Raw genomic sequence first — 16,316 nt, 5'->3', positions numbered from 1 at the left:
ATTAGAACCATACAGTATTTGTATGGCTTATCTGAATATTTGTATACTTGAAACAACCTAAATGTCCAACAACAATAGGGGAATGGAGATTTTTTTAAAGTGGCATAGTTACATGATGGAATACAGCAATAAAAGATAGCAAACTTTATCTATATTTAGCAATTTGGATAAATCTCAATAACAATGGTGACCCAAAAAAGTTGCAGAAAAGTAAGTTGAGAAGACAAGTATGGAACACTGTTGAGGGAAGGAAATGTTAAAGGGCATACAAAAGAATAGATTACAAATCAGGGACGCCTGGGTGACTCAGTGGGTTAAGCGTCTGCCTTCAGCTCAGGTCATGATCCCAGGGTCCTGGGATTGAGTCCCTTGTTGGGTTCTCTGCTCAGTGGGGAGCCTACTTCTCCCTCTCCCTCTGCCTGCCACTCCCCCTGCTTGTGCTCTCTATCTCTCAAATAAATAAATAAAATCTCTTTTAAAGAATAATCGATTACAAATCAGTTATGGCCATTTATATTTGAACACACTTAACATAGATTAGAAAAATACATAACAACTTCAGAAGAACAATTATCTCTGGGATTGAAAGAAATGAGACTGGGAAGGGGTATAAAGAGTTAGCTATATGATGTTTTAGTTCTTTTAAAAAACAATATCTAAAGAAAATATGGAAAAATGTTAACAACCATTAAATCTTTGGGAGGTACGTGGATGATGATGTAGAAATAGTCTGTACTTTTGTCTGAAATACAATTTTAAAAAGAAGGAATAGTTAATGTTTTAGAATGACAGAAATAAGACAATATGTGCGCTTTGAAAAGGGAGATGTGCTAATAAAGGCCAATTATAGCTTTTATTCTCCCAGTCAACTTAATTGGCTCCTTTATAAAGAACATTTTAATTACAAATGAATACACACTCATATTATCTTTGGAAAAGATGTTCATAAAGAAAACTAATCAGCATGAGTGTTATTATGGCACTTGAATCTGCTATGATTCATATATCTCTTAAAGTAAATCATTTGAAAATGTCCATACTTACTACTAAATCATTTGAAAATGACCATACTTACTACTCAAAAAATACATTCAGTCTAATTCATATGTACAATAGATATCATGGTTGATCACTGCTGCTCTAGCCACAAAAACCTAGATGGGTAAATTCATACATCTAATTGGGGCCAAAAACTAGCATCTCAGGTCCAGATCCCTGGCCTTCCTGTTAGGATTCCTCCTGAGTTTAATGGAAGGTAAAAATTATATAAATGATTTTAATAACTCAAACTTTACAGTGTTACTGATAACATGGAATTACTAGAAATAAATGTCCTGTTGTTTGGATTAGTTAGGCTGAGTAAATTATGGCCATCTCACTCTATGGAACATTAGGATGCTGTTACTAATAAATTTTTAAACTATCAACCACATAGAAAAAATTCCCAGAATAGTATTAAATAAAAGGAACAAAATTTATATAAGCAAGGAGTAAGATAATTTAAAAATATGGGTACATACGGGCCGCCTGGGTGGTTCAGTCAGTTAAGCATCTGCCCTCCTTTGGCTCAGGTCACGATCCCACAGTCCTGGGATCAAGCCTAAGTGGGCAGACTCCCTGTTCAGTAGGCACCCTGTTCAGTAGGCAGTCTGCTTCCCCCTCTCCCCCTGCCCCTCCCCCTGCTTGTGCTCTCTTGCTGGTTCACTCTCTCAAATACATAAATAAAATCTTCTTTTATTTAATTTCTTTTAATGCTAGCTTAATAAATTACTTAACTAGTGTTTTAAGACAGTTGTTCTACATATTACAGAAGAATTAGGTAAACTAAATCCCTTTTTCATAGCTATAACCCACAAAAACTTTTAGGTGTATTTTTCACTTTTTAGACTCTCAAGTTTCATTTCACTAAAGCCAAGTCAGTAGTCAAAAGCCAGAAATTCTGTAGCCTCTGCAAGTCAGAGAAGCTCTCTTCCTGTTTCAACTTCTGCCTCTAGAGCTGACCTGCTATCAAGAATATTAGACTTCATTAAGTGAGTTCTATCTCCGAGATCCATTTACTGATAATGCGATCCTGGGCTAATCACTGAAATGCTGTATTGTCTGTGTTCTTCTATCCCTAAGTTTCTGTATTTACAAAATTCTCCATGGAAGTCAAGTACTGTAAGATTCATCTCAGATCCAGGGCTCATCCCCTACTTTCCTACCTCCTAAACCCTGGGGAAAACAATGCTTAGCATCAGATTCCACCTTGCTAGGGGCAGGCCAAACCTTGAAGAGGCAATTATATCCCCCAAAATAAATAGCATTTGTTTCCCAAGAAGTAAACTATTATTTATTGAATACTTGTATATCTGGCACTCTACCAAGCACTTCAAATATGTTATATGAACCACCTTCCCAACCATAGACACACAGAACCAGTTCCTGGAGCCAGGGAAATCTGTATTTGCAATTTAGGGGCCAAGGGCAGGCTGCCCCAAGATGAGCCACTTTGGCATGAAGATTATGCTGAGCTGAAAACAAAGTCCAAAGACTCAGGAAGAAACTGGATACCCCCCGCAAAGCTGCCTAAAAGATTTTAGATAAAGGACCTGTTCAGCAAGAGAGCTATCACCACAGATAACATTATAATATGAACTAGGTATAGTAGACAGGAAGGAACCTAGCAAAGCCTGTTTGATTAAAGTCCTCTCTATGTCCTACAGTTTCTGAATGGCCCAGCAAACCTTTGTTTACCAAACATTTACTCTTTTTCATCTCTCCTGAGTTGTGTTCCTTCCCTTTGAAATCCCAGACCCCCTTTTCTCCTTAGTTCAGGATGACTTAAATACCTGTCTGGAATTTCATGTCTGTAGATTCCCCTTATGTACAAAATTAAATTGATTTTCTCCTCTTAATCCGTCTCATGTCAATTTAAGTCTTAGTCCAGCAAGAAGAATCTTGAGGGACAGAGAAAATTTTTTCTTCCTCCCCCAAAGTGACAAACACCCTATGTGATTCCAAAAACACATACAAGTTTGAAACCAAAGATGGGAAGGGCCAGTGTTTTTCAAACTGTCAATGAGAATTCATTAGTGGTTTGTGGTCTACGTTTAAAAATATATATATAATGGAGACTATCAGAGTGAATTGTGTGTAGTATTGTTTTTTGTGAAATGGCTGTCAATTATATATTGTGTATGTATATACTTGGCCACAACATAAAATTTTTTTTCTTTCTGTGGTCATAGCTAAAAGGTCTGAAAAGTACTAGCTAGGCATTACTGACTTAGAATAATGAACAATGAGGCAGAATAGTAATAAAAAAGCAATCAAGAAAGAGCATAGCATATAGAACTTAAGCTCCGCAAATTTCTAGAGAAGTAACAAAATTTAAGACACTTAAACTCTAATCATCTATAGCCATAAGGGGTATTTTGGCATAATTATTTTGGCCAAAAAGCCAGTAACTTTACTTTTAGCCAATAACTTAAATATTTCTTTTGTTTGCTGTGGTAATAACAAGTAGAATGGACAAATTATTCAAGCTTCACTGTCGCCTTCACCAGATAAGGTGGGAGCTAGAAAAACATGATAGCCAAAAGAAGGAAAGCAATTTAGTTAACTCATTAATCGAATTCCAAACCCTGGATAACCACAAGTAACCATCCATTAAAGCCATTCTATCTCTCTTTGCTTACAACACTCAATTAATGAATTAGGGGCTCCACTATCCAACACAACTAATCAGTTCCGAAAACTCCAAATGCTTATAAAGCCAGCCCCCCCTTTTTTTCCCTTTTGTTTAAAACCAAACCACGGAATTCACGGAAAACCAGTGTCACAACTGTACCTCTAGGTGAAGTGAAGACACTCAGATTGCCAAGCACTGGCAAGCGGGCGGCGCGTCTGCGTTTCTCCACTCCAAGGCGGGAAAAGCAGGGCACTGGGGTCCTCTGTGTTACTGGGAGTGGGACTGTAGCTCTGGCGGCCGCAGGGACGCTCCCCCAGGGGTTCAGGCCCAGAAGTCTTGCCCACAGCAGAGGAAAAGAAGTGAGATCCCAACCCTACACACACACAAACGCTGAGCAGAGGAAAAGAAGCGCGATCCCACCTTACACACAAACACGCCCCTCGCGCGCGCGCGCACACACACACGCGGAGCTGAGAAAAGAAGCACGATCCCAACGTACACACACACACACACACGCTGAGCTGAGGAAAAGCGCGATCCTAACCTACCCTACACGCCCCCTCCCCACACACACAAGCTGGGCTGAGGAAAAGAAGCGCGATACCGCCTTACCTGCGTGCGCGGGTATATACACATACACACACACACACACTCGCACACAGACGCTGAGCCGGAACGGAACCACACGTGTCGCTGTCACGGGGCGGGGACGGGAGGGGGGGCGTGGGGAGCGCGTGCAGAGCTGCAGCAAAACCTCATTCCCCGGGCCACCTAGCCTATCCTTCCACCCCGGCTGTCCCGGATCCACGGGAGCAGTTGTCCGGTTTGGAATTCACGTGCAGAAAAAGCGTAATGAGCGAGCCTGCAGAGGGCTGGGACAAACGAAAAAACCGCAAACTTACCTTGGTGCTTGCCGCCGCCACTCGCCGTCAGGGACCCAAAGTAAATGGATAGGACCTCCGAGACTGTCTTGCGGCCGGCGAGGCGGGCCTGGGCCTAATCTGAGCTGGGGGAAAAAAAAAAAAAACAGGCCTCTACCGCGGGCAGGTTGCTGCTGGAGTGACGCTAACGGTGAGACGCTTAACTGGGGTCCACCTAGTTAACTCGAGAGGGCGGCCATTGACCCTGACTGGCACGCGCTCGGATTGGTTGATTCCGGTGCTGTTTCAAAGGAAACTCTTCTGTGATTGGCCAGGAAAGTCAAGCGGGAACCCGGAGGTGGTGGGTGGAGGGGGGCAACAAAATTGTTACCTAGGCAACAGAGAGACGCAGAGCTCTCAGCTGTCTATTTTCGGAGCCCAGCCAGCGACCCGAAAACTGACCCAGGTGAGGAAACCTGAACCTTAGGAAGGGGAAAGAAAAGGTCCTCAAATGCCCTGGGTATCGGGGAAAACTAGGGAAAACTCTAGAGTACTTACGACTCTGAAAGAAACCCCCAAAAAAGCCACAAGTCGCAAATAATATAGACTTGTCCCTTCAGTTCCCCTGCCCTAGACACTCGAAGCAGGAGGCAGCTTTAACAAAACTCAGTCTATTCAGGATGTGAGTGAGAGATGGGACAGTTTTACCACACAGGGGAATAGATGCTGTTCGAGCGTCCGAAGGCCAAAATGAATCCGTGAAGGCTTCGCAATGCCTTTGTCAACTCACACACACTTATGGTTTTAACACTAATTTGAAAGTGAAAACTGTGTCCTTATAGGTGCTTATAGGGTGCTCCAATTGGAACACATTGTTTTACATGTACAGGCATGATTTATCCAGAGTGCCTGGGTTGGGATATAATTTTTTAAGGGGTATAACGCTATTCAAACTGAAAAAAAAAATGGCGGGTGCCACTTTCTACGTGGACAATGTCCTGTGTGAGAGAATGTGAACACTGTGACCTGAGGGTTCCAACGGACGTTGGTCAGATCCGTTGAGGACTGAGAAGCTGTCAGACTATATTTGAGTGGGCTAAAGTGTCGTGTGCAAAGACTACTTGTACTTACCTTACCGAGGCTGCTACTCACCGACAGTTGATCGGAGAGTGAGTATTATATGTCATGGGACTATACCTGTCAAAGGTAAGAAACAGGGTCAAAAAATAAAATCTTAGTATGGGGAGAGAACAGAATTTGACCAGAGAGTTAGGGGTCATTTCTTCTAAGAGCTTCCTGTTGTGACAAGGATTCAGAACAGAGACTGTTTCCCAAAGAAATTAAACAGGCCTGTTGACCTAGGGAGAAAATTTCAAAGTACTGAAGGAAAATTTGTTGTCTCAGCTCCTTTTTAGATAGAGGTGGAGTATGAGAATGAGAGAGAGAAACAAAAATTACTGCCAAGTGTATTAAGTTTGTCTAAAATAAAGAATAACAGAGGAAGTATTAAATCACAAGACGGTCATTTATGGGCGCCTGGGTGGCTCAGTTGGTTCGGCGACTGCCTTCGGCTCGGGTCATGATCCTGGAGTCCAGGGATCAAGTCCCGCATCGGGGTCCCTGCTCGGCAAGGAGTCTGCTTCTCCCTCTGACCCTCTGACCGTCCTCCCTCTCATGCTCTCTATCTCTCATTCCCTCTCTCTCAAATAAATAAATAAAATTTTTAAAAAAGGTCATTTATGAAATATTCCAGGTATTTCCAAAAATCACCTTCTATTAAATATATTTTAAATTTGTAAGAAAAACCCTGTTAAGTCCTCATAGTTACTTATGATTTGGTACATTTTATGACATTCCTAGAAAAGGAAATCATTCTTGGTATTATAAAGACAAAGTCAAAAATGAATTGTTTTTAATAATCACTGATGTGTATAGCTGTCAAAAATGTAAAAAGTAAATTAGCCAGTATACCATAATTTAATTCAGACATAGGCAGAGATGATGTTTACTTTTGTGTTTTCAGAAGAATTTTAATACAGGACTTGCTAAATAAGAATTATGTAAATAAAGTTGCAGAAGAAATGCCAACTTTATTTAAGAGAGTAAATGGATTTTGAATACTTTGAAACCATTCAGCTGTAAACAGTACTTTACATAGCCAAAGGATATATGTTGTGATTCTTTATTACCCTGGTTTTACTTACCACATATACTTGAATTAAGAAAATATTTCCTTTTGAATAGTCTGTAATTCAGGGTTTTCACTAATTTCACCTAGATTTTTCTCCAATTAATTCAAGTCAAAGAGCTATCCCTACTGACACTGTGGATGGAGGCAAATGAAATAGAAGGCATGGCCCCAGCCCTCACAACCAGAGTCTGACTTAATCTCTGGTTACTGATACTATTTCAGTGCCTAGATCTGGAGCCATCCTGGTTGAGCTTGTTTAGTCCCTAACTCGTTTCTGTGTTTCCATAGTGAGCTGTTTCTGAAGTGTCTGTCTCTTTAGCTCTTTGAATCAAATCTCTCTTTGAATCAAGAGAGATTCGCCCAAATCGCACCTTTATGTATGAAGGCCCTAAGAGTTCAAGTTGATGTGGGCAAATCATAGGCTCTATCCGGAAAATGCTGCCTTTGGAATTCACCTAGCAAAGGAGAGTGAGAGAAATAAAAACAAAGGGCCTAGAAAATTTATTTTCTAAGAACCAAATCTGAAATAGGTTTAACAATATATTTTGTTTTTTAATGAAATTACTGCTTAAATTTTCTTTAATTTCAATTTATTCTTGGCCTATTTAAGTGGCAATGCCAGATTCAGGCAGTGTCGCTCTAGAATCTTTTTTTTTTTTAATCACTACACTACACTGAATAGGCAAAAAAACATTCTAAGGTACAAAGGCAGGAGATTATAGGTTTTTATTTTTTTTTTAAGATTTTACTTATTTGGGGGGGGAGGGGCAGAGGAAGAGGGAGAAAGAATTCCAAAGCAGACTCCTCACTGAGCTGGGAGCCCAGACAGAGGCTCAATCCCACAACCCTGACTTCATGACCTAAGCCTAAATCAAGACCCTGGATGCTTAACCAAGTGAGCTGCCCAGGCACCCCATAGGGTATGTTTAATAAGCAATTCAGTTTTTAACAGAACACGAATTGCTTGTAGGAAAATAAATAGGAAGCGGCAGAAAATTAGGTTGGGGTGATATCTTAAAGGACCTTGGTTCCCAGGCTTAAGATGAACCTAATGTATATCAAATTTACAAGTGAAAGACAGCCCTACAAATAAATAACACTGCACAGTTTGTAAAAAGGCATCTTGCTTTAGTTTGTCCAGTTGATCTGTTTCTGTCAAATAAATGTTTTCAATAAAGCTTAATAAATTATTCTTAATTTGTTAGACTTCTAAAAAGGGTGGTAAAATCTGTATTTCCATTAAATTTAGAATATTTTTTTCCAAAAATTCACATGACTGTTTTTCTCTTGATCCTTTGAACTATTTAATTAGTTATTCGCAAAGTACTGGTGATTCATTTATTTCTCAAAATATTATAGCAACAAGCATTTCTTGATTTCTTATTTTGTGTTTGCAGGTTATCAATACGGTTGATATGGTAAAAACTATTTTTACTCAAGTGCCAATTTCATTATGACATCTCTATGCACATTTAGCTACGTATGAAATCTATGCCATTTTATGCCGGCCTAATTTGGAATTTAAGAAGTCTAATTCCTAATGTGCTTCCGATATATAAAGTGTTACTATAAATTATTGTGAATGCTTTGTTATATACTCAAACATACATCCCAAGAAGGGGCATCCCCTTTAAAGCAGTCACTTTGGTAGTCTATCCACTTGCTGTTGCTATTGCTCAAATTACCTTTGAAAATACTCTTTTAGAATCGCCTTGAGACCTGTAGCACATTCTTTTGAATCTCCTCAAAGTAGCAAATCTTTATATTTTGAAAGTAGATGTGATATCTAGATACATCTAGAAATCACTTGGAGACAAATCTGTTGTATAATCAAACTGAGTGATACCATAATGATACCTGTTTTCTTGGTGATACATATGAAGGCAATTCCAAAATATTTTGAACACTGATAGTGTAATTTACATCAGCGTATAACCTTCCAAGGCGACTACTTTGCAATACAATATTCGTGTGAATTTAATCGTGCTTCATTCAGTATTCATAAACTGCTGACTATATGCCAGCTCTGGTTTTTGAGACTCTCAGCTTACAGGGATGGCTTCCCACTGCCCACACTGCCCTGCCTCTCACCAGATGAGAACCAGGCCAGAGCTACTTCCCAACTGCTAGGGATTTAGAATAAATCTGCTTTCCCTAAATCTAGTAGCCACTGTACCCACTGAACAACAGCCTCACTTCATAATGTAGCTGCCCAGAGTAACATGAGAAAGCCTTTGATTTGGTACCTAGTTTTCTTTTCCAGCTGTGATGTTGAGCCCTGCCCTATTCTGAACCTTCATCTAGTTGCCAACTCCCCAATAATCCTCAAGAGTCAGAACCTGCCTCCTCTATCCCCACCTATGGACCAGGGTTCTGCTCCACCTAAACAGACCTCCCTGTAACCATGATTATTCAATCTTTCTGCCCTGAAACACTGCTCATATCCCAAAATTGCTGCATGTCCCTGCCAAGCAGATGAAAATATATGAACAGCAGTTCTGATTGCTACCTCAGACACTGTATTTGGGACTTCTGAATACCCTTCTTCTGGGTTAGCTTTACTGGTTCCAGTGTATTCTCCTCTCACCAGCCCACCATTAAGCTCTCACAAGCCTCATCATCAAGTATCTCTGTGTTCAGGCACTATGTATGTGCCAAATAATAATGATAATTTTATACAGCTTTTCATATTTTAACAAACTCTTTCACCTACATTGCATAATAAGGCCATCACAACAATTTAATAAGGGGGGAAATGCTGGAGTAATAAAACTGTTCCTGCTATATTTGTTTTATAAAAGCCTCATTGTTTGTGCAATCTCAACTCAAAATACTGTTCCTATCACTGCATCTGAGACCTGGATCCATTTCCTCTTTTGTTGTCAAAGGTAGAAAATGTGTCAATAAACTTTTGCTTTTAATGTTCAGTAAATATTTAATGAACACATAATCAACTAGAACTTTAGAAATATAAACACGAGCCTCTTCGTTTAATTTAATAAGTGTCAATTATTCATTTCCATAGCAGACTACCAGACCATACTGTGAGAGATTGTTTTATCACCACTTATTTCACCTTTTCCAATTTAATGAGTTTCCAGGGTGATGAGTTTTATCATTAACTTATTTGACATCATTATTAGAAGTGATATTCATGCCCAGCAAAAATTAAATTTTTAAAGGACCAATAATAATAGCTAACATATATTGAGTGCTTACTATGTGCGAGGCACAGTTCTAAGCTCTTTGATATGTATGAAGCTACTTAATCCTTGTAACAACCGTATGAGGTAGCACTATTATTATTATTCCTATTTTGCAGGTAAGGAAGATGGTGTGTATAGAGTTTAAATGATGTGCCTGACATCACAGAGCTGGGAAGTAAGTGATAGATACATATCTAGGCAGCATGACTCCGGAGACCTTACTCTAAACTACTATGATATACTGCCTCTACGCTAGACATACAAGGCAATTTCACATTTGTTTCATACCCTTGACATCTCCAATAAGCATTAAGATCAGTTTTCCATTTAAAAAAGAAAGTCAAAATAATAGTAAAACATAATAAAACAGAAGGTTTGTAAACACCATCTGCATGCAGATTGATTTTGACAGGTGATTTTGTACCAGCACACATTTGAGGATCCCTTTGTATTATAGTTCTAAGCACAATGCAGAAATTTTAGTGGATCATTAAATAACAGCACTAAAGAAGTGTTTCCTGTGAGTTAATTTTATAAAATCATGTTTAAAAAATATCAGCAGAGATGTAGAAAAGATTCCTTTTATAGTTATGCCGAAATCATTAACAATAGGCTTTATGGAGGTTATTCATTAAAGTCTGTGACACTTGCAAGATTTTTAAAGACCCTGAATTCCTACCCTAAATGTGACTGTAAGGATTATTTTAAAGGCCGAAGGTTGGCAGGATTCTAGGTTGTGGTGATCTTTTCTATTTATGTTTTTAATGTGTTATTTCCTAAAATTTCCATTATAGACATATATAGTATCACTATTATAACCAGGAAAACTGTTCATTTATTTTGTGTGAACTTTTCACTAAAGCCAATGAACCAACCCACTAGAATTCTCAGATGGCAGTATGATGCTAGGCATCACCAAGGGCTGACTAAAAATTTAATCTTCCGTCTTCGAGGAAACAGAAAACCAAAATTTCTCTTTCTGATTATCTTCTTCCTCAGAACATGGATTCTGAAAATATGGAACCTGAAAATGCAGAAACTGAAAATATGGAAACCGAAAATCTAGAATATGAAAATATGGAAATTGAAACCATTTCTTCGGTTTCAACTCTGCAAGCCCTCTCTAAGCTACTTTATCCTGAAGAAGAGGATGATTTTGAGTCTGGACAGGTGGTCGTATACTTACAGATGAATTAGTTCTATTCACGCTAAGTTGTGAAACTCTATTTGAACAACTCGTTCCAACCTTGCTGTGGGAGCAGGGCTGTGTCATCCAACAGGAGGTTGCAGGACTCATTATGCATGAGAGTATAACCTCTTAATACATTTCTAGCAAACATAATTATATTTTTTCTAAACTACCTGAACACTGAATAGGAAAATAGTTCTGTAACTATGGTAGCAATAGCCACATTTCAAAATGTTTGTCATTTATATTTATGGCCAGAGAATGCTTGACAACCATTGCAGAGTGGTAGCTTGGATTTTTAAGCCTAGACAGTATTTCTATAAAACAAATAATTTCCGCTAGACAGTATTAATGAGGCCCCCACCAACCAGTTCCCTTAATTGTTTAAAAGTTGTCTACACATGAAAACAGAACAGAGAATAATTTGAGCCAGATAATGGGACAAACTACCTTTAGCTTACTAAAATTGACTTCCGGGTACATGCTCACACAGACCTGTGGAATCTGATTTGTCAGATAGCATTTGGGATCAGGGCAGGTAAACCCCAGGGAGGCTTGCAGCAACAAGATGGGCTTCATTTTGGGTAGGAGAGTTCCATGAACTGGCCTTCAGTCACTGCCAATATTCCCAGAATAATCAAAATACTTCTACATAACCCCCTGCTCTCCATTCTCCTGCTCCTTAGGTATCGGCAGACCTCAGCTGTCAGACTGCCTATGTGAAGGCAAACAAAATTTGGGCCAGAAATCTCACACAATAGCAGAATATGTCAATTTGCTTCACATTATCTTAGTGAAGTTGTTATTATGACGAATTTGCCATGAATAAACCATCTCCAGTGAGCATGCATATCAGTTTGCTCCTCCCCCAAAATTCTTTTCTGCCCTTGTGTGGAAAAACAAATGTAATCTGAATAGGCAGCAAATTCAGTGGCTCAGATCAACACAGGATGGAACTTCCACCCTCCAGGAAGAGTTTAGGTGGAAGGCACTGCTTCAAGGCAGACGTGCAATGGAAATAAAATTTTTAGATGGAAACTGAATCAGCTTGGAGGCAGGATCCAAGAAGTGTTAGGGAAAAGTTAGTAGAGGCCAAACAAAAATCAGGACATTAATAATAGCATTGAATATATACAACACACAGGACACTGGAGAAAAATTTAGGAGCAAGGTATCAATGAAGTTGGGAAGGCAAGTTCATTTTTGCTACATTAAGCTGAAATAGAAGGATACATCCTGGGAAGGGTAGGGTTATGTCGTATACAAAAAGCATATTACGTATTTGAGAAACAGCAATCTTGAAGAAAGGGAAGTGGACCTTGTAACTGGGACAGATTCAGAGATAAAAGATTTACCCTGGTTACAAAGCCTGTTCTCTTTGGCGTTTACGTATGGAGATCTTTATTTGCATCTAGAGGTGATTCTAGGAGAAAGATGAGTGATTATGAGAATAGAGAGATGAGGATCATTTTACCAAATTGTACAATTCATAGAGGAAAATTACTGTAATAATGTATGATTCTGTATATCTGGGTTATAAGCAATTTTGAGGTAATTGGTCATTCAGACACTGCACTACAGATATCATTAGAGGATATAGAATTGAGTATCAGAACAGTGGGAGAATAATTAATGTTTCTAATGAACTCTTAAATTTTCCAGGAGAGAAACAGCTTTTCATTTTTTAACATGTATTAATCTTGGGAACTGTGGAATGATTACAAGAGTGATGTGTTTTGAAAATATTCTCTCTGAAAACAGCATTAGAACTGTTGCATACACGTTGGCTTATTCACACCATCCCCACCATGAATTGCTAAGACTCTGGGAGATTGGGAAGAGAGTGTTTTTTTTAAACTCACAAGGGGATCTTAAGACCTGTGGGAAATAAGGTTCATCACTCCACAGACATTGTAACCAAGTTGTTCTAACTCTCTTACTATTGCAAGGTGGCATGAACTGCAACAATAAATTTCTCAGATAATGGGATTTGGATCCATGGTAAAGGCTGAAATGATATTCTCATGGAAAACATTTGCAAGATGGTTTTTAATATTTTTATTATTCTGGTTCATCATTCCACTTGAAATTTTTGTTTTTAATCATTTATTTTCATTAAGTTAATAAACGGAGACTCCCCTTCTGTTGTGATGTGCTGACCCAATCATCACTGTCCATGGAGAGCATACCATTTTTTGTCAGGAATGTTCAAGTTATGGATTTTAATTTTCTGTGGAAGGAGTCACTCAACAAAACAAGAGGCCCTCGTGTTCCAAGAAATGCTTTGCCCTGATTAACTATTAGTATTTGGGTGATTAATAACTTTTTTTAAAGATTTTATTTATTTATTTGAGAGAGAGAGAATGAGAGATAGAGAGCACGAGAGGGAAGAGGGTCAGAGGGAGAAGCAGACTCCCTGCTGAGCAGGGAGCCCGATGTGGGACTTGATCCCCGGACTCCAGGATCATGACCTGAGCCGAAGGCAGTCGCTTAACCAACTGAGCCACCCAGGCGCCCTCGGGTGATTAATAACTTAAGAAAAGCACTACAAGTTTATATGAGTTTAGTGATTAAAACAAAAAAAGAAAACCATACAGAATACCGTCTTGGGATTTTCACATAAAAATGTCTGTAACACCTTAACTGCAGACATAGCACTTTTGAAACACCTTTTGGAAAGGAATGGTTACTGTCTTAGAAACCGTTGAGATGTTACAGATTAATTTCTGATTTATAGCTGTTGGACTAGTTTAGCATCATAAAGACACAGGTGAGCTTTTCCACCGGCTTACAAGGACAGACACTATTCCTTTTGCCTAAATAGGACATTGTAACTCTTGTACATGCCTGAAGTCTTGGGAGATCTGGGCAGGGGCCTGAGAAAAGAGAGCTAGATGTGCTAGTTTGCCAGGATCCAAGGAGAGAAGAATGTTTTGACTGCCAGCAATGGAGTAAGTTGGAGCTTCAGAGTCTGGCATCAGCAAGAGCATTTAGGAAAATATTGGGATTTTCTTGAGATATCAAAATACCCTGAGAGGAACCAATGAGGTGGTTGCCACTATTCTGATGGTGTAATATGATTATACTCAGTTGAAAAAAGGAAAATTGTTCTTGTACTGAATAGAGGGGCAGTCCTGTGGGGGTGTGTTTCCTTGCACAGAGGATGGCAAAATGAACTTGCATGATGACTGAAGCGGTTCAGCATATATTTGACACTATTAATTTAGGGTTGCTGTTTAAATCCATTAGTTCAGTGTCATGAGGTGGTGTGACAAGGAAGTGTTTTAGGCCCCCAGTGGAAAGACGTAAAATCGGTTATCGGGAGTTTCGAATGAGTCCTTTGATATCTAAATACTTGAGACACTATTTAGTGGTCTGTTTTTGTTTCTATAAAACTTTCCCATCCTTTTCCATCCCTCTCCTAACTCTGACAAGACACTGCCAAAACCCAAAAGTGTCGATGCTCTTATACTAATACTTGGTTCTGACCTTTAAAGAGATGAATGTGGTTCATTCCCCTATCTGCAGGGATACACATTCACTGGGCTGGAACTGGGGATTTAGTCTGATCAAAGATCAGTTCTGCCTTAGGGTCTATTAAACTAAATACTTTTTGAAAGGAAAAGGAAAACACATTCTAAATAATACTTGGCATCTGTCTCTCTGTTGTATAACAACGATGATTAATTAAATGAGAAGCTCTATGAAATTTTAGATGGAAAGCTTATCAAATTTAAAGTATTACTGGTCATGGAAGTTACACAAGTAGCAATTACAGAATGTTGGACTTTTTCTCTCCCAGCCAAATTGTTCATCTATTCTTGGAGCCATGGGTCCTGGGAATATTGGACCACCACCAACAGAAGAGTTCCAAGGTAAGTTATTTAACAAAGCATGTAGATCAATATAATCAGTATAATCTTTCTTTGGAAACAAAATTATAAGGAGAGTAATACTAACACTAGGATTTGTTAAAGATGAACTCAGTTGTGGAAATGATGAACAGCCACATACATATAAAGATGTTGTTTTTACTCTACTGTTATAGGTAAGTCATTTTTATATTAATGGAAATTAATTTGCCTTGAATTATTCACATTCATTTTTTGGTATATTTCCTGAGATGTAAAACCAAGAAAGTCATGTGTGGTTAAATAACTTTTTTATTATTTAAGGTCTAGTTACCAAGATGCTTAGTTTCTTCACTTTCTACCCTGCTATATTCTGGCAATTTCACAGAATTTGTTAATTCATTCAACAAATATTTATTGAGAGCCTGTTATGTACCAGGTAGTATGAGCATCTCTGGAGTTATGAAGAAGATCAAAACAGAAAGGTCTCTGCCCCCATCAAGCTAATAGTCTTTTGGAGAACACAATAAAACAAATTACACAATTTTATCTTACATCAAAATGCTTATAAATTAAAGCCTGTGAGGCGATGTATATAGTCACAGGTCCAATAAACTAGAATAAATATTTGGGGGGGGGAGATGTTTTCCCAGCAATTTGGCCTATACATTTTCACAGAGTTGAACATTTTACACATCTTCAAAAATATAGAAGGCTCTAATTCTGTCGTGATGACAGTTACCAGAGGGTGGACAGGGAAAGGAAGTGAAGTTCTTTCATCAGTTTAGCTGATTGTAAAAGATTTTATCTGGAAAAATGTTTAAAATAATGGCTAAAATGAGGTCTGAGGGGATGATTTTAAAATTTCAGTTATTATACTCTACATACTCAAGAGTCTCTTTGCCTTATTCAAGAGATGTTGGAAGGCTAGTTCAAATTTCGACGTGTTTCTATGCTGCCTGAATTTCTGATAGTGTATGGCTAATATCCTCTAAATTCTGAGAACAGTGAGTCATATGTAAACTATTTTATATAAATCTGCAATTAGGCTTTACAAAGCCCATGCTAGACAGAAGCAGATAATTACAAAAGAGTTGGCAGTATTGAAAACCTGGTAATCAGGTGCATTTCTGGGGACGCTTAAAAGGAGAACTCGAAATAATGTTCTGCACCTAATGTTGGAACAAATGTAAGCTGGGCTTTTGCATGCCTCATTTGCTTTTAAATATTTAAAGATGGCATGTAGAAACCCAGGTACATGCTCAGTCCTACGTAAAGGACAAGTGATAGAGATTTTCTTTGAGGCTCACATCTACATGAGGAAAATACTGGATTAAAAAAATGAT

The 16,316-nt window shown here is 38.6% G+C and overlaps 2 protein-coding genes across 5 annotated transcripts in view; one reads left to right on the top strand and one right to left on the bottom strand.

The window, feature by feature from the left end:
* Positions 1–5,701, bottom strand: part of NUP62CL (nucleoporin 62 C-terminal like) — a 74,985-nt gene extending 69,284 nt beyond the window's left edge. The window contains exons 1-3 of the mRNA XM_035725371.1: positions 5,665–5,701; positions 4,576–4,679; positions 3,833–4,008 (exon numbers count right to left, since the gene is read on the bottom strand). The gene's annotated coding sequence lies outside the window, so the exon portion shown is untranslated. The remainder of the gene's footprint in view (positions 1–3,832; positions 4,009–4,575; positions 4,680–5,664) is intronic.
* Positions 4,931–16,316, top strand: part of DNAAF6 (dynein axonemal assembly factor 6) — a 36,284-nt gene continuing 24,898 nt past the window's right edge. The window contains exons 1-4 of one of the 4 annotated variants that reach the window (XM_027607431.1): positions 4,931–4,999; positions 10,047–10,105; positions 10,930–11,100; positions 14,922–14,994. In XM_027607431.1, the coding sequence (XP_027463232.1) occupies positions 10,076–10,105; positions 10,930–11,100; positions 14,922–14,994 (274 nt within the window). In that variant the 5' untranslated portion in view covers positions 4,931–4,999; positions 10,047–10,075. Of the gene's footprint in view, positions 5,000–5,601; positions 5,740–10,046; positions 10,106–10,929; positions 11,101–14,921; positions 14,995–16,316 lie in introns of those variants that run through there. The other 3 variants (XM_027607429.1, XM_027607433.1, XM_027607432.1) reach the window with 3 other exon arrangements.

This window comes from Zalophus californianus, chromosome X, assembly GCF_009762305.2.
Source record: "Zalophus californianus isolate mZalCal1 chromosome X, mZalCal1.pri.v2, whole genome shotgun sequence".
NCBI classification, from domain to species: Eukaryota; Metazoa; Chordata; class Mammalia; order Carnivora; family Otariidae; genus Zalophus; species Zalophus californianus.
This window is presented reverse-complemented; position numbering and strand designations above follow the sequence as displayed.